Genomic DNA, 19,079 nt, shown 5'->3' with positions numbered 1-19,079 from the left:
AAAATGTTCCTTACAGTAACACAATAGACATTTTGCTTTGAGTTGACGTTTTTCATTTCTGTGTCAACTTAACAATTTTTAAAGCAAAACACAATTATAAGGAATATATTAATTATGTTTAACATGGATATTAAGCTTAGACTAAAAGTATCACAAAAATCTATAAAAACAATAATAATAGAGAACAATAAATCACCATAAAACATGCAGACAGTCCTAATGTTGAATCAATCAATGATATAAAGCACTACCCGACCCACATCTGGCCCACATGAATTTCACATTGATCTGGGCCAAAACTATGGTGCTGTCTGGGATGTCTTGTTTTTTCGTTTCTTTTTAAGTTAGTTGTAGTTAATCATCAGGCCATGTCCAAACCTCGCCCCCAAAAACACAACAGCCAACCAGATGTCAACTAACCCATAACACGTCACAGGTATAAATTTCATCTGTAAATATTAGAAAGTCATGCAAATATATCAATTTTACTGTCAGGGGTATCTTTGACAGTCAATCTTTTTAAATGCTCAGGTTATGCATTGAGGAAACTACAATGTCTCAAATGCATTAAACAGCACAAACATTTGCTGTTTGTCATGGTGGATTTATTTGATTCATAATCGACATTAAGGGCTGCTTAAGAATAAGCATGCACATAAAATTATCCTGACTCATTGAATCTGGATAGAATTAGTGAGATCGTGTGAACTTAAATCGTTGTTTATGAATCTGATGTAGTCCCAATAGATTTCTTAGGATATTTCAAGTCAGGTTTTGACTTTAAGCTCCGCTTAGCATCTTTTATGAAACTCATCGGCTGAGTTTTTAGCGTGGTTATTGGTCAATGTTCATCGTTGAGTTATTTCTGAATTCACATTGATTTTCACGATGGTTGTTGCTGCCTCCATGCGCCGTGTTGCGGATGCATTGCTCCATATGGCAGAGATGGATGCATTGGTATAGATGGAGGATAAAACATGTTATTTTGCTGCATTTTGCTTTTTATTTTTATTTTATATTTATTTTTAATTTTTCCATCTCTCGTCGCATCTCCTCATTTATGGCGTTCTCCTCCTGTGGTCTCTTCTGTTCCTCGACTAGTTTCTTACGATGTTGTTTGATCATCCAAATCTTCTTTTGAGTTGCTACTTTTACCGGTGCAATGGCCTTTTGGGCGTTGAGTTTGCACATTGTGCTGCTTTAATTGAGAGGGACCTTCGTCTGAAGCATCAATGGAATACTTTTGCGCAACAAAGAGTTTTACAGAGATAGCAGCAGAATTATGGAGTTAATTTTGTGGTGGTTTTCCAACGAATACACAATGGCTGAATCGTCGCTGATTTGTCGGTTAGTGATTGTTAGTGTTTAGTGGTTGAGCTCGAAGTTTGTCGCATTCATCCGGGGCGGACGAAAAATTGAGATTCATGTTTTTGGATGTCACAAGTTGAGAGCTTCCACTGCGGTCTAGACACTCGCACCATTGACTTCCTTTGTCAGTAGCTGGTTCTTTGTGCAAATATGTCGTAGTTGATCTTGATTGGTTGTAGTTTCACCATCTGTTGGTGTTCGTAGATTCAACGACTTTGATTCTTCCATATTGGATTCTGTAGCAGCTGGCAAGTTAATTTTGATACTGTAATGCAAGCTTAATTGCTGAGATGATGGAGGACCATTGTTTCGACCTAGCGACGTCAAATTGTATGTTTCGGTAGGAAGTATGATGTTTGATTCATTGATAAAGTATGGCCCACGAACTTGCTTTACTTCTTCCTCGACGTCTAAAGATAGCAAACCAACCATTCTGCTCGATTTGAGAGCTTTGTGGTATGCTTGATCTTGTAGAGACTTGTCGCACAATATCTCTTGCACCAAAACTGCAAAAATTCTTGCGATATCCAATAATGTATTGGCGTCTGTTGACTTTAAACAGCCAATGTTGCAACTGTTCATACATTCTCCATGCATTTTGACCATTTAGGCTAAGTATTTTCCAATGTGGCTGTCGCTGTTAGCCATTAGCTTAGCGTGCACATCTCTAATCCGTTTAAGGAGAATTAAGCACATGGTATTTAGCATTTCTTCGGCCCGTGACCATTTTGAATGTCAGACTGACCCATCAATCATGACCAGCCTGTGAAATGATCTCAGATGCCTTGGAAAGATTTGCGAATCCTTGATCCACATGCTCTGCTCCACCATCTGCCATTGATTACACAAAAACACAGGCGTTCATATGTGAATATGTGCTCTCGTGTGACATGCTCAAGCCATTCCATTCAATATGAACTGAGTGTGAGCTTCTGAATGCTGAAATACAAAGTGAAGTCTATTTTAACATTAATTGTGATATTTGCCAAACTAACAGAATATAGCCTATTCTATAAACGTTTTGCTAAAAAAATTTTTTACATTTTGCAAACACGTTTTTAAAACATTATTTCGGAATGTTTTCTGAACGTTCTGAAACGAGTAGTAACATTTAAAATTATCAGACATTTAAAAAATCAACTGAGATGTTTGAGAAACCTTTCTGTCAACATCATTCCGTGTACAATGCATCCATAAAATGTTTGTACTAACGTTTTGAGAACATTATTACTAGTGGCGTTCATTATTACTAGTGGACTGATTATCAAACATAAAGAGGTTTCGCTGTTTTATATCTAAAACATTTAGTGACACATGGGTGTTTTAAAGACTGAATGTTTGTCTTTTTTTGCTCTCTCTTGCAATGCGGAAGAAGGTAAAAAAAGAAGAAGAAAAAAAAGGACTTCTGTAGGACAGATGACCAGAGGATGGCAGTAAAACTGACTAGGAAAAGTTTTGAATAGAACTACCTGTTGATCTTGTGAATTTTCCTTTACGTTGTTTAGCATACATTTTATAGACTCGTTGTTGTTTACTTGTCCGTTTTTAATTTTATTTTTTATTTGAATTATTGTGGGCTTTCATACTGCATATACACTCCACGTTCTACTGCAATTAGTTAAGGCTACATTTTGCTAAATAAAAAAATATATTAACATGAGAAAATAAAAGTGATTTTATTATTTATATTTGAAACAATACGTTTTTCTTTGTTCTCAAACTATATAACATTACGATTTAACACTAAGAAGTTTATATAATTAATAAAAAAATACTGTTCGTATATCAATCGACATTGAATCTATATTGGAATATTTAATTTTGTTTGTAAATTTAATAAAAAAAAAAGAAAAAAAAATAGAAATTAAAAATGTGTACTTTTATTATGTAATAAACCGCCAAATGTCGCGAGATTACAGAAGGAGCCAAGCATGTGCGATAACGAGAGCAGGGTTTCGCGCGCTGAGCATAAGCTCCGGCGACGCTCGTGAGTGACGCGCGGCTCGACCAATCAGCAAGCGGCTCAGAACTCCGCTCGGCCAATCAGCGACGCGCCGTGCCCGCGGCAGGAGGGGAAACACGTTGTTGAACACTTTTATTGATTCGAGTCCCAGTGCGTTTCGCGGCAAGATTGAACTGTAACAAAAGTGCCACATTTATAAACTTTTAGCGCTTTTATTGAATTAAAACCACGTCTTCAGTTCTCAAGAGGAAGATTACAGGTAAAGAGCCGTTTTTAAAATCAGTTTCGGTTGACCTTTAATGGTATTGTCTTTAAAACCACGCTTACGCGCCTTATTTAACTGTGTAAATATGAAGAAATTTGCATGTTTATCTTGCGCACATTAACGGTTACGTCATATTTAGCGCTTTTCAGACACTTCTTTCTTTCACTTTCTGTCTTTGTCTCTTTGGTATTTATTTTATATCAGCAACGTGCCCTTAAATAAAGTCTTCTTGTGAGGTTAATACGATTTTTGCTATTAGATCAGTTAAGATTTGTGTTAGCAGTGTCTTGAGGGCTGAAATAATTCCGCGTATCTGTGCAAATAGAGTTCAAAACAAGCCCATGAGAGACAGGAAAGTGTTTGTGAAGGTGTAGTAATGTAGTAATGCAGGAGTTCAGAATGGGTTAGCGTTATTTACAATGATTTTATGTCATTAAAATGATTCATGTTTAGCTATTTGACTCATTTAGTTTTCATTTTCAGTTGCTCCTGGTTTATATTTGTCATTTAAGTGTCTGTTTTTGATTCGAGACCACCCACATCATGACCAGCGTACAACCCCTTAATTAAATGAACGCGATTTGCGTTAATTCTGGTCTAAACTGATTGTTTTCTACGAATAAACTCCAAATAGACTCATTAATTAAATTCAAGTCCCATTTCAGCATCCTGTTTTTGGTTTAAACTCGACAACATAAAGACTTAAGGTTATTTCATTCAATGCACTACCATTGAATGGCGTTAGGGGGCGTTTCCGTCTATTTCCGCCAATAACAGGCGTGGTTTGGTTGTCAACAAGGCCTTTTATTACTCTATTATATACTATCTTACCCGTAGGAATGGAAACTAAGCTCTCACAACACTTTGAAATTGGATCTAGATGGGTAGCATGGGAATCCCTTGGTTTTTAGGCACGTACCATTGTTGTAAACCATGTTTTTATAGGCACGTACCTTTTATGAGAGTTTTTTTTTGGGGGGGGGGCACGTATCTCGGTAACACCTTGTTTTTTTGGGCATGCACCATTAATAAAGCCATGTTTTTGTGCATCCATCATGGTAATGCAATCTTTTTTGGCCTGTACTTTGGTAAAACCATTTTTCTTGGGCATATACCATGGTAAAATTGCCTTTCTTGTTCATGTACTTTGGTAAAAACATTTTTCTTGGGCATATACCATGGTAAAACTGCATTTCTTGATCATGTACTTTCGTAAATCCATTTTTTTGGGGGCATATACCATGGTAAAACTCCATTTTTCAGGCAAGTACATTGGTAAAAACCATGTTTTACTTTGGTATTGTTTGGTGTGCCTTTTGTAATCTCATGTTATATAAATATTGTAAGCATTTGTCAATGATAAATATACACCATGCACTAATCATAAATTGGAAAACTAAGGAACTAAAATTAGTCAAATGATGTGGAAGTGCTTGGAAAATAAAGTACCTTGGGTTTTGTCATTCGGTGCTATCACTATATCATGCTTTTTTTGTGAAGGTAACATAACTCTATATAAAGTTGTTGTAAAAAAAAAAAAACCTGATCGCTTTGAAGCAGCTTCTCAGAGTATCAACCCTAAAAGCGCCGTAGGAGACGAACGAGGAAAAAGCTGCCCGTGTCGTTTCACGTCACTGTGAAACGAACACCTTTTTCCTGCTCGTTTGAAGCTCTTGGCTCAGAGCCACGGACTGAGCTATAAAAAGCAAGACGGGGAAACGGTCTGACTCACTGACGTCGCTTGTTGCAGGTTTGCCGCCATGTGGATCCAGGTGCGCACTATGGATGGCAAGGAGACCCATCGGGTCGACTCCCTGTCCAAGCTCACCAAGGTGGACGAGCTGCGCGTGAAGATCGCAGAGCTCTTCAACGTCGAAGCTGAGAGGCAGCGACTCTTTTACAGGGGCAAACAGGTGATGTGGACTTCAGAAGCGGTTTCATCTCCATAAAGTGGACAGGGATTGGTTTATCTAGGGATGCACCAAAATTAAAATGTTTGGCCGATGGAGTTGATGCTTTTTCTCGGCTTTTATTTTGAAAGAAGCCCACAGGGTGATCGCAATGCTTTTTTTTTAGTTTTTGACAACAGTATGCAGATTTATTAATAATTCTTATCACGAATTTGGGAAGATGTTTGTCGCACGAATCACATTGTCACATGCCTTTTAAAAATAAATAAATCGCAAAAGTGTTACCGAGCAACTGACGAGTATCAAGTTCAACGCAGATTTTCCTCGCGCTGTGTGCACTTTGAACCCTGGCAATTCGTGCATGCATTAGAAAATATAGCATTCTGCACTCCATTTACTAATCGTTTGAGGTAATCTTGTGATTTGAATAATCATACAGTAGCCGACATGTTTGCTGCATTAGTTCGTGCCTCTGTTTGATCGCGTTAGTTATTTATATTACCGAAAGATAAGTAATTTTTTTTTTTTTTTTTTTTTTTTTACTATCTTTGGCCAAATAATTTTGGTTGCCGAATATTCTGTGCATCCCTAGTTTTATCTGTTAGTAATTAATTGGGTAGTTAAAAATATGAAGCATTATTTTGTGTATTGTTGTTTTCCTGATAATTTAATCTCCACCATGTCATCCAAGTTGTTCGTGTCTTTCTTCAGTCGCCAAGAACTGAAGTTTATTTTAGGAAAACATTTCATGGTTTTTGTCTGTATAGTGGACTTCAATGGTGACCAACGATTCAGTGCAGCTTCAAAGTGCTCGTCACAATCCCAGACCAGGAATAAGGATCTTGTCTAGCGAAACGATCTGTCATTTCCTGGATAAATAAAATAACGAATTCTCTGCTTTTCACACGATGTAATCCTGTTGGAAAGATCACGCATGCTTAGTTCTTCGGTTAAAAACTCCCTAATTCTCCAGCTTTAAAAATCATCTGTATTCATTGAAAATGCATTTTTAACGTTCAGTCCATTGAGCACCACTGAAGTCCACTAAATGGAGAGTAAATTAAGGAAAGTTTTATTCTGAAAGTGAACTTGCCCCTTAACGTTTAACGTCTTGTTTGGGCATCGTAGATGGAAGATGGCCACACAATCTTTGACTATAATGTTGGGTTAAACGACATCGTGCAACTTCTGGTGCGTCAGAAGCTCCCGTCGGCTCCGCTGCCGAAAGACAAAGAGGCCGAGCTGTCTGACTCTGACTCCGGCTGCGGATCGGCCCAGAGCGAGTCCGATAAGAGCTCCACGCACGGCGAGAGCGACGGCCAAAGCGCCGGGACATCGGGCCAGACGGACACGCCGGATCTCATCGACCCTGGCTTTGGCTTCTACAAGGTGAGAAACTGAGATTAAACCTTCCCGGACGCTCAGGAAATCGTTCTTGCGTAAATTGTCAATTACACTATAAATGCCTCAAGTTTGTCGCTTGTATATTGACATCATTATCTTTAAACACAGTTATTCAAATACTTTAAAAAAAAAAATTTTATTACACTAATCTCTTAAATCTCTAAATTGTCAAATTTGCATAAATTGTTTCTAAAGCATTCATAAAACTTTTTACTTTTGTAAGAACTAATATGCAATGTTTGGAAAATCCCTTTGTGTGTAAGTTGTCGCAATTCAGTTAATCGCAAATTTACGATAAATGCTTATGAAAATATTAAATTGTTGACCATGTTATTGGATGTGTTCTTTGACGTTTTGCTGGCTAAGTTTGTCGTATTTTTTTACATAATCTACAAACTTAATAATTTTAATAGTAAAAACCTTTTTGTTTGTGTTCAATAAACGTTTTAAATATCCATACAAGAAAAAAATGAGTTTAACAATCTCAATGTAACAAACACTTTGCATAATGAACAAAATTCAATATTGACATTTTATATTTCATGTTTTTATATTGCATTTATTATACAGTTAATAAGTTGTCTTGTTATATTTACCAATATGTAGCACATGTAGCAGACGCTTTTATCCAAAGCGATTACCAAAAGCAATTTTTCAGTATTTAAAGAGCGCTAGACTCTAAAATAATTTCGAAATTGTCCAATTTTTGTAAATAGTGACGTTTCATTTGCATCTCATCGATTCTCCTACAAACGTCTTGCCGTTTTTGTTTTTCCCTGATTTGATGGTAAATGTATTTCCTTTAACCTAGATCAATGAGTTTGTGGACGCTCGAGACTTGAACATGGGTGCCTGGTTTGAGGCGCAGATCGTCAACGTGACTAAGTCTTTGAGTGAAGACGGAGGATCCGACGGGGAAGAGGAGATCATTTACCATGTCAAATATGAAGAGTAAGTAAATACTCACTCTACATAATCACACTGATCCTGCTACAATGTAAACAGTCATATTTAACTTGAGTTGTGAATGTGAGTTTGCCGTCAGAATTGAATGACCCCAATATTTTCTTTACGACAAAATAATGGTAAGAAACATCTTTATATTTCGTCCTTGCGAGCTGAACACAAAAATGAATATACAATGTAATCGAATGTAATTGGATTGTTTAAAGTTGAGTTATTGGCATAAATTCATGTCTAATTTACAGCATCAGCATTGAGAGTATACCTTCCTGTAAGCAAAATGGACTTCATAACTGAAATATGCCCAAATTAATAGTGAAATCAGAAAAAAATGGTTAGCTTGTGAGCTAAATCAAATGCAGATGTCTTTAACGATACTCCTCATGCCTTCACTGTCATGTGTGCTTAACAACGAATACAGTTTGACATCAATAAATCATGAACTAATTAAAATAATTTAATCAAAGTCATTTTCAGCCAGGTCTTATGACCCAAATATAAGGCTGAATTGACTTTGAAGACTGACTTTGTAAACCTGTAATATGCAATATTTTCCAAACAGGCTGAAATTATCTACAAAATAGTTTTTTTTTTTTTCTTCTCCAAATTCAAACCGGTTTTCAGCATGAACACCTGTGTTCTTCGCGAGTGCCTCATGCACCTGTTAACATCTCCCAGTTTCAGTCTTCCTTTCATCTTTGTCTTAAGCTGTTTATCAAAGGCGGTCTGTTTAAACGTCCCGTGCTGTTGAATGCTAATGGCGGGAGTGTGTGTGCTCTTTGCAGTTACCCTGAGAACGGCGTGGTGCAGCTGCGCGGGAAAGACGTCCGTCCGAGGGCGCGCACCGTCTACCAGTGGCACCAACTGGAGAAGGGCATGATCGTGATGGTGAACTACAACCCGGACGAGCCCAAGGAGCGCGGCTACTGGTACGATGCCGAGATCCAGAGGAAGAGGGAAACACGCACCCAGCGGGAGGTTTACGGCAAGATCCTGCTCGGGTAGGACCATGTTTTAGTCTTTATAGGGCTAGTTCACCTAAAAATGGAAATTATCATTAATTACTCTGTAAAGGCCCGTTCACACAAAGGACGATAATTTTTAGATGGATAACAAGTAGATGTAGTTATTAAATATTAAAGAATAGCAGAGTCCACTCCACAACTAAAATGATAAAAGCACAGAAAAATGAAATCGTTGGAATCACTTTCAAAATGATTTTTTTTTTTTCAGCTTATGAACGATTCAAACATTGACGTCCAATCAGAATCCATCCATCGAGCTCGATAATTTAAAGCGACAGACGAATGTGCACTTAGACGATATCGTTCGCTGGTGTAAACGCTAATCTCGTTATCTTTATAGTTATCGTTCTTGGTGAGACCGATGCTACTAGAATACTTTGTGTGCAAAGAAAACAAATGAATTCATTCAACCACTTGAAGACAATCATTTACCCATCATTTCACTTGTTCCAAATGTGTTTCGTGCTTCTGTTGAACACAAGATATTTTGAAGAAAGTTGGTAACCCAGTTGTTAACGGTAGCGATCGACTTCCATAATATGGTGAAAAAAAAAATACAATGAAAGTCAAAATGCTACCATCAACTCTTTGGTTACCAACATTCTTCAAGATATATTTTGCACTTCCTTAGGCCAAGCTTTTAGCCGAACAATGTAGAAAAAGTTGTTGCGCAGTGTTTTGGCCAACATTTTACATAGTAGCTGCGTTGGGTTGGCATAATGTATTTGCGTTAATTGCTCCTTCAAATCTGCTTAAAAATGGTCTATTCCACTTGCTGACCATTTTCAGTTATTGGTCTAAATAAATGAAGTTTAAGTGAGTTTCTCATTTTGATTTATGAACTTAAGGATTTTTTTAAAGAACTTTTAAAGCTTTAATATGAAATGTGATATTTAAAATGTTTAAAAAGATTTAAAACTATTACATAGCATGGGTTAAATCATAATTTTTTTTTTTTTTAATATGTTGTAAAGTGTCAACACAAAGGTGTTGCTTCCAGTTAGGAGAGCAAGTTTGCGTTAATTTCTAATGAAATCGTAAGTTTATCTGCAGACTTAATGGTTTCAAAACCATTTTTTATTAAACTTATCACGTTCATTGACAAATTCTATTAAAGTGGTCAATTTTGTGGTTTGATCAAATTGTGCCTAAGAACGTAAGTATTCTGAAGAATTAAAATGGATATTAAAATAGAATATTTAAGTGTATTACAAATTTAATACATTTAAATCTCAACAATCATCTGTAAACATGTCAAAGATTTCGTAAAATAATTAAGCAAACGAATATGCAAAATGTTTGTAAAGCCCCTTTTTATGGAAGTTGTTACCTTCAGCAGGAAAATTAGGTCTTATTCCTCGTAAAAACCAGTGTGCAACTTATCGAGCAAATTAGATATTTAAAATTGCATTGGTTCTGCTGGTAATTTCCTTTGTTTCGCTCATAATGTTTGTCCACACTTTCTACAGAGACGCTGGCGATTCTCTCAACGACTGTCGCATCATGTTTGTAACCGAAATCTACAAGATCGAAGAGCCAGGAAGTTCTGAGGGTCCAGGAGCCTCTTCAGACAGCCCTCTGAAGAGTAAGTCTGACTTGGTATCAAATCGAACCTACATTTTGTGTTTACTGTATTTTTTTTTTTCAATGTTAAGCGTAGACTATAAGTTTCCCGTTTCTGTCGAATCAGGGTCGAATGGACCTGAGTGTAAGGTCTGCAAAGACGACCCGAAGAAGAACTGCCGTGTGTGCAACTGCCACGTTTGCGGCGTGAAGCAGGATCCCGACAAACAGCTGCTGTGCGACGAATGCGACATGGCGTTTCACATGTACTGCCTGAACCCGCCGCTCACCACCATCCCTGAGGACGAGGACTGGTAAACCAGTTTATCTAATACTTCCATCCAAAGCAACAATGAATCAACTCTCGAGGGATTTGAACCAACAACCTTCTAGCTACATCAAAAAACTTGATAATTCTCGCTGTATTTTTATGTTCACAATGTATGTTTCTTAAACGAAAATTCTGTCATTAAGTAATCACCCTCATGTTGTTCCAAACCCATAAGACCTTCGTCTATCTTATGAACGCAAATAGAGATATTTTTGATGCATTTCGAGAGCTCTCTTACCCTCCCACAGAGATCAAGGTCCAGAAACGTAGCAAGGAGATCGTTAAAGTAATCCATGTGACTTCAGGGGTTCAACTAATTTTAATAAGCTACGATAATACTTTTTGTGCGCGAAAAAAGCCGCTATAGGGTAATGTGGGGGAGACGAATTGTTGAATAAACTTTTTTTTTATTTTTTTTCCACACAAAGTATTCTCATAGCTTCATAAATTTTACAGTTGAACCCTTGACGTATCTATACATCAGATAACATTATAGAAAATACAATTTGTAAATTGTTGAATTTGCGTAAATTGCTCGTCAGCTGTTCGTAAAACCATTCTTGCGACACACTGCTAAAATTGTTCTCGTAATCATTTTAATACGTTCATCCAAAGCAAAAAATTGATTCTTGAGGGATTTGAACCAACAACCTTCTGACAACGGCAAATAAACCTGTTAGCTTTAGCTGTTTTTTTTCCTCGCAATTTGTAGTTTAAATTGATCTACAAACCTAAATACTTGAATAGTATTTTGAACGAAAGTTTAAGCTTCAGTATCATAGTTTTGTACATGAAATATTTTAATGTTAAAGATTCTTCGTTTTTTTTTTTTTACAGTAAGATCTAAAATAATTTGTAAATTGAATGTGTAAATCATTCACACTGTTTGTAGAACCATACATGTGACGAATTGTCAATTACTAATTTATTTTATACCTTCATCCAAGACTACAATAAAGAACTCTTAAGGGATTTGAACCAACAACCTTTGGCAAGAACGAATATGTAAAATATGAAACACATTTAATTACTCCTAAAACCCAAGCGTAAAACAATCGTCGATTTCACTCTAAATATGTTTTTCGCAGGTATTGTCCTGAATGCCGTAACGACGCCAGCGAGGTGGTTCTGGCCGGAGAGAAACTGAAGGAAAGCAAGAAGAAGGCCAAGATGGCGTCTGCGAGCTCGTCCAGTCAGAGAGACTGGGGGAAGGTGCGTTTCAGACCGAGTTTTCAAATCACAAACACCCATGTGGTATTGGTTCAGATGAAGTATTTATGAGCCTGGTGTCTCGTTTGGCAGGGAATGGCGTGTGTCGGCCGCACTAAACAGTGCACCATCGTTCCCTCCAACCATTACGGCCCTGTTCCTGGAGTCCCTGTGGGAACACTGTGGAAGTTCAGAGTGCAGGTTTGTTTTTAGTATGCCTCTTAATTGGTCACAGCCTATTAACCTTGACCTTTAAAAAAAAATGTGTTAATTATTAGCTTGAGTGCAAATTTTTAAGTTATAATAATATTTTTTATAGGTCTTTTGTAATCATGGAAACCCTAAAAATGTTTTTTTTTAAATGTTAATAGTTTTAGTATTTGTCTTATTTTGAAAATTATATATATATAGATTTTTTTTTAATGGAGTCCATTTATTAGTTTAATGTAATAAAACTAGTAAATAATGCTATTTTTCAAAAAAAGCTGAATTTTTGTACAAACTTTATAATTTTTAGCTTTTATAATATAATTAATGTGGTTTATAAGGATGTTTAGAACAATTATATAAAATTGTATAATGAACAAGCTGATTACATTTTTAATGCAGTTAGTGTTTATATGCAAAACCTAATTTTATTACATTTATGCGTATTTGCATTATTTGCATATGTTTAAACCAATAAAAGGTGTTACTAATTGAAATTTTTCAAAATGATTCATTAGTTGAAAATCTTTCTAAAATGAAGAAGTCCAGTAATCATGGTAAGGTGATTGTCTTGGGGCTCATGTTTTCATGTTTCTGACGCTCAGGTGAGTGAATCGGGCGTTCACAGGCCTCACGTCGCTGGGATTCACGGCAGAAGTAACGACGGCGCTTATTCTCTGGTTCTCGCCGGGGGCTACGAAGATGACGTGGTACGTTTGTGACTCTCGTCCAAAACTGTCTTTCGAGACCTCTTTCTCTTCCTCCTTTCACCTGTGACCCTGTCTTTACTCAGGACGACGGTAACGAGTTCACCTACACGGGATCCGGGGGTCGCGACCTCTCGGGAAACAAGAGGACGGCCGAGCAGTCCTGCGATCAGAAGCTCACCAACATGAACAGGTCCGAGAACCGTCGCGTTATTAAACATTCTTAATGCTTAGCTGTTTGAGTTGTGTTTTTTGTCTTGCGCTTTATGCAGTATGGAAGATCTCAGAGTCGCGAAGCTGAGATTGCATCAAACGTGGAAGAAATGCAAGATTTTGTACGAGTTTTGTTTTGATTGTTGGTTTGTGATTTGTTAGGGCTCTTGCTCTGAACTGCAACGCGGCGGTGAACGATAAGGAAGGTGCCGAGGCCAAAGACTGGAAAGCTGGGAAACCCGTGAGAGTCGTGCGCAGCTCCAAAGGACGCAAACACAGCAAGTTCAGTCCCGAAGACGGCAACCGCTACGACGGCATTTACAAGGTGAGCGATTTGTCCCTGTTTTCAACATGATTATTTATGTTTTAGATATTTATAATATCTTATTTATTCATACATTTTCTGGAGATTGCACATGATGGACCTTGAAATTGTAACACATACTGCTTTAATTATACTTTCAATATTTTGTTTTTATTTTTATTAAATTTTTTTTTTATGCATTTGTTGTTCAGTAATTTATAGTCATTTATTAATACAAATTTATGACCATCCTTTTATCTATTCATAACTTTTTTTTAATTTAAATCAATTATATATTTTAATTGTACAGTTTAAACAACACTGTTTGTTTTAACTACTTGATTTTGAGTTTTTATTTTGATTATACTTTATATATGCATTTGTTACTCAATTATAATTCTAACCTTTTTTTGTAATTAAAAAAAATTTAAGACTATCCTTTTTTTTAATTCTAAACTTGTTTTAATTAAAAAGAACTTGGATATTTTTTTTAAATGATACAATTTCAAGCACCGTTTATATTTTAATGATACTTATTTTACGTGTTTTTTCTCTATAATACTTTAATCATGCTTTAGTGAAGTTATTTTGATTATTATATATAGTTTAAAATTTAGTTGTACTGCATTTCAGTTGACTGATTTTTTTTCTTTTTTGTTTTACATGTTTAAGTGTATTTAATAATGCATCTTTTTGTATTGTACTTAAGCACAGGAACATGTATTCATTTACTTCAATAATTATAATTTTATTTATTATTCCCATTCTTTCCTTCTCAGGCTTGTATTTATATTTTTCAGTTAATACTTTGAGAACTTTTTTTTTGATAAATTATTTAAATACTATCGTTAATGCAGTTGTATGTGGGAAGTAATTAATCGGCGTGTTAATTAGGTGGTGAAGTATTGGCCAGAGAAGGGCAAGTCTGGCTTCCTCGTTTGGAGATACTTGCTGAAACGTAACGATGATGAACCTGCGCCGTGGACTCGCGACGGAAAAGAGCGCATGAAGAAACTGGGGCTCACCATGCAGGTAATGTCTTCTGCCACATTTCACTCAAGTTTCACAGATTTTGTTTGGGAATCGCTCTGAATCCTCATTCTCTGGCGCTTCAGTATCCTGAAGGTTATCTGGAAGCCGTAGCTGCGAAAGAAAAGGAGAAAGAGAACAAGAACGACGAAGACGAGGTTGAAGAAACGCCCACCAAGGGCAAGAGGAAGAGGAAATCCCAGACCGGTAAGTAACATCCTGATTTAATAAAGACCGAATCTATGAATCTGTCCGTAATGTCTTCGCTTCTCTCTATCGCAGTGGACGAGAAGAGCTCTCCGGCTAAAAACACGCCTAAGAAGATGAAAGTGGAGGCGTACAAACTGAGCAAAGAGCAGAAGGCCTTGATCAAGGACGACGAGCTCAACAAGAAGCTGTGGGACGAAGCCATGGCGTCTCTCAACCTGGGACCTGTACGTTCAGACCACAGAGCCTTCGATATTGTCACTTGTCTTGTAATTAAGCTGCTCTGATTGTTGGTTTAATGTGTTTGTGACACACTTGTAGCGCTTCATCAACAAAGTGGAGGAGGTTTTCCTGTGCATCTGCTGCCAAGAAGTCGTCTATCAGCCCATCACCACAGAATGCCAACACAACGTCTGCAGGGTAAGAGATAAAACCACAGACAAACTTGCATTATAATGCAACAGCGGACTTTAGAGTGGACAATAGAACGCTATTACATTTACTTAAGTATTTTACTCACATTCACAAGTTTTTTTTCTAGTTCTTGTTTGGTTATTGATTGTAATTGTATTCGTAAAATTTGTATATTTTTTTTTTTTTGATAACTCTACTTTTAGAATTTTTACATTTGTTTCAATCAATTTTGTAAGTTTTGCTTTAGGAAAATTATTAAAAAAAAATGTTTTTTTTTTTTTTATTCTTTCATTTGTCCTAAAACCGAAATGTGGTCTTGTCTTGGAATAACTTTTTTTTTTTTTTTTTTTATCCACTTCAAATGCTGATTGTTGTATTATACTTAAAAAAAAAAAAAAAAAAAAAAATGTATTGTACTTTATTCATTTTAATTTTTACGATTCGTTTTTGATTATACTTTTTTAAATTGCGCTTTAGTAAAATTATATTATGTATTTTAAAATGTACACAATACATGTTTTGAAAATGTATTTTAATTTCACCTAATTTTGTTTGTTAATTTTTTATATACACATCAGTTATTTTAAGATTATATTTTAATTATTTTAATTTAATAATTGAATTGTTTTTAATTGTCTTTTTTTATCCCTCCTGCTGAAGTACAGCATTTCATTTAATATAATTATTTTTGTTAAATTGATAATTACTTTTTGCATTTTTTTTTTTATTATTATTTTATCAATTTATGTGATGTCTGATTTTAGGGTTTTTGACAACTTGAGGGTCTCATTTCATCATTGCACATGCAATAGTTTGTACATTTATGAATAAGATAAACACAGTCTTGTTCTCTTCGCAGGAATGCCTTCAGCGGTCTTTCAAAGCCGAGGTCTACACCTGTCCAGCCTGCCGACATGACCTGGGCAAAAACTACCAAATGACGGTGAACAAACCTCTCCAAGCCATCCTTACTCAGCTCTTCCCTGGATACAGCAGCGGCAGGTGTTGACGCTGATGTTTTCGGCACAGTGATGCGGCGCGACAGAATTTCACAAACGAAACATGGATTTCGTTTTTTTTATATATTTAACAATGCATCAGGTTGTAGGATTGATGGAAACGCCTCCGCCTTGATTGAACACCGCTACTTGATTTGGCCCTGTTTTGTGATCTGCCTCTATCTAGCCACTTGACTTTGTTGTAGTTATTTCTTCCGAATTGCGATCTCCGTATTTACGAGTAAAGTGATTCTAGTTGTGTTTTAGCTATAGCTGCTTCAAGTGACGTATCATTGCCTCCTTGTACCCTACACCAGCACAATGAACCATAGCTATGCACAATTACCATGTTCGTTAATTTTTCTCAGCAATTTGTCATTACGATGATTTGTACGAAAACGTTGGCTTTAGAATCCTGTTTAACATCTCGTTGCTTCATAAGTGTGTTTGACATTTTTACTGTACCATCGTTAGTGCTAACTGAATTTAATGAATGCTAATATCGCATCAACTTTTTTTTTTTTTTTTTTTTTGCCATTTGATGTAAACAAGCTTTCGTACAAATGCTATTTAGAATCGTTGTATAAGGTGCTTAAGTAGTAGCGTTTTTACCATTGTTAACGTTAACTAAGAACTATCTATGCACTATTATGGTGTTTCTTCATTTTTTCACAAACCGTAATTTTTCCTTACGATGATTTGTCTAAAAGCACTGGCTCAAGAATTCCATTCAAACGATCCCATTGCGTTGCGATTTTAGCTAATGTTTTTTTTTTTTTTTTTTTTTTGCAAGCAGTAATTTGACATTGCATTGATTTGTGTGAAAGTGCTGGCTCTAGAGTCTTGTTAAAACGAACCAGCGCGTTGCGCTTTTACTGTACCATTATTATCGTTAACTAAATAAAAAATAAAAATGCTATATATAATGTTTGGAACGCTAATATCCCAACAGGTTTTTCCACTTAGTACGTTAACAAGCCTTTGTACGAATGTTAACGTCCGAGAGTTTATGGTGCTGTAGCCGTAATGGTTTTTACTGTACGATGGTTAGCGCTAACTAAATTTCAAATAAACTAGCTATGCACTATGAGGATGTTTGCGACGTTATCTCAGCTTTTTTTGCCAGCAGTTTTTCATACAAGCCTTCATACATATGTTAAGATCTGTGAGTTTAAGGTGCCGTAGCTTTACTAGTGCACAAACGTTTTTACGTTTTGGCTTTATTAAATATTTTATCGTACTGCCGTTATTGGTAACTAATAAAACTTAATCAAAAAAAAAAAACATTTTAACCTATTTACGTTAAAAAAAAAAAAAAAACGACATTTGTTAAACTTATCCTGTTTCTTATCAATTTTGATAAGCAAATAAATTTTAATACGCTCTGAAATTAATAGATATTATCCCTCTTTTTTGTTTATTTGCTTTACCGTTTAACTGCTGTGTGTGCTTTAGAAATGGATCGTCATTTTTCCACTAACTTCTGCCGTTATGCAAACAGTGGTCATGCGTGTAAAACCAGTCCGCGATCTGCATTTCAGTCGATGGTTTTAAGCGCTCCTGGTCTGCCTTGACTCTTCGAAGGTTTTCGAGATAAATCCTTGAACCGTTTTCCGCACAAACACACACAGATTCTCATTCAGGAAGTATTTAATTGTATCGTCTTTTTCGCCAGTTGACGTTCTTTGCTTGTTGTAAGAGTTGTTATAGTATTTGCTAAATAAAATGCCTAAGGCTGCAGATAATTACCTTTTTTTTGTTTTATTTGTTTTCTTTAGTTATACCTCAACTATTTCTAATATTTGCATAGACTGGAGCTGTATATTCTGAAATTTGAAATTGTATATTTTTTAGCACTTGTATTTAGCCATTTTTATGTAGTGGTCGGTGCATAGCTATTTTCTTGCACTGGGATGAGTGCTATATTTTCAATAAACTGTATTGAACTTTTATATAAAAATAAAACCCGTGTGTGTGCTCTTCTTAAAATGCTGTGCATCATATTTTGTAACAAAAATGCCATTTTATTTGAATGTGCACGACATGATTCATTAGCGTGAACATACATTAAGTCCAGAAAATGGTAAAACCGCTAGCGATACAAATTAGTGTTAAAATTAAAATGATGCAGCAATATGCAGCATAATGGATTGTTTTTGTTCAGGAAAAAAGTTAATGATACCGGAAGTCGCGCACATTCTTGCTATTGTGTGTTATACCTGTTAACTGCTGCTTCCACTTTTTGAGCATAGACTTGAAAATATAACTTTTGAATGCTTTGGTCTACAGATTAAAGGTTGGTCTCTTTTTAAAGCAGACACTTGGCAGATTATTGTAGAAGTGAAAGTTATAAGATTATATAACAAAGTTATGGAAGTTCAAAAAATATAAGTTTTTTTATATGAAATGTATATTTTACAAAACATGTTTCACTCCTAAATAAAAACCATATTCTGAACAAGTTATGTTCCAAATTTGAGGTTGCTATCTCAAAAAAATGAGCTTTCTGAAATTTCATATTTCATTTTGAGATGGGTCAATCAAGCCCCATTAGTAACCATTTAAGGGTGCCTTCATTTCCATAAATGGCTTTAGTGACCTGAAACATGTTTTTCCATACTTTTCTCAATATTTATGAAGTAGACATCACAGTCATAAGTATTAAGGGTCAGTATGGCAGTATTTGATTTCAATTCAACCTCAAAAAACACAAAAGACATGCTACGAGAACCTTGGACTTGCGTTATAGTTCACAATGCATCAAAACAAGGATAATCTATAGTTTTTTTTCTATACATTCAAAACACTTTTAGACCTTTTCTCTCACAAAAGGCAATGATATCTTTTTAACACTCCATGAGATTGAATAATGATTTTCACTGATTTTTTTCATGATTTCATCTATGCATCACTACTTAAAAAGTAAAGGTCTGAACGCACTGTCGGATTCTGATGAGTACTCTTCTTGCATATCAATAAATTACCGTTATTCTGTAAAA

At 35.8% G+C, this 19,079-nt stretch overlaps 1 protein-coding gene and 1 pseudogene across 1 annotated transcript; one reads left to right on the top strand and one right to left on the bottom strand.

Annotated features, from left to right (window-relative positions):
• Positions 1-224: 224 nt before the first annotated feature.
• Positions 225-2,277, bottom strand: LOC113039425 (uncharacterized; annotated as a pseudogene).
• Positions 2,278-3,436: 1,159 nt separating this feature from the next.
• On the top strand, positions 3,437-17,831 carry LOC113039411 (E3 ubiquitin-protein ligase UHRF1). The gene is made up of 17 exons (XM_026197313.1): positions 3,437-3,590; positions 5,347-5,509; positions 6,635-6,895; positions 7,722-7,861; positions 8,659-8,874; positions 10,368-10,483; positions 10,589-10,775; positions 11,881-12,004; positions 12,095-12,202; positions 12,814-12,918; positions 13,002-13,108; positions 13,291-13,453; positions 14,327-14,464; positions 14,548-14,668; positions 14,744-14,895; positions 14,990-15,088; positions 15,942-17,831. The coding sequence occupies exons 2-17, from the start codon at positions 5,357-5,359 to the stop codon at positions 16,089-16,091; spliced, it is 2,340 nt and encodes a 779-aa protein (XP_026053098.1). The 5' UTR covers positions 3,437-3,590; positions 5,347-5,356; the 3' UTR covers positions 16,092-17,831.
• The last annotated feature ends 1,248 nt before the right edge of the window (positions 17,832-19,079 follow it).

This window comes from Carassius auratus, chromosome 22 (assembly GCF_003368295.1).
Source record: "Carassius auratus strain Wakin chromosome 22, ASM336829v1, whole genome shotgun sequence".
Taxonomy (NCBI): Eukaryota; Metazoa; Chordata; class Actinopteri; order Cypriniformes; family Cyprinidae; genus Carassius; species Carassius auratus.
Note: the sequence above shows the minus strand (reverse complement) of the source record. Positions and strands in the feature narration are given on the sequence as shown.

Coding starts and splice junctions, on each gene's coding strand:
- LOC113039411 (XM_026197313.1), top strand. CDS start 5,357: ATGTGGATCCAGGTGCGCACTATGGATGGCAAGGAGACCCATCGGGTC. Junction 5,510..6,634: donor TCTTTTACAGGGGCAAACAG/GTGATGTGGACT, acceptor TGGGCATCGTAG/ATGGAAGATGGCCACACAAT. Junction 14,465..14,547: donor AACTGGGGCTCACCATGCAG/GTAATGTCTTCT, acceptor CTGGCGCTTCAG/TATCCTGAAGGTTATCTGGA.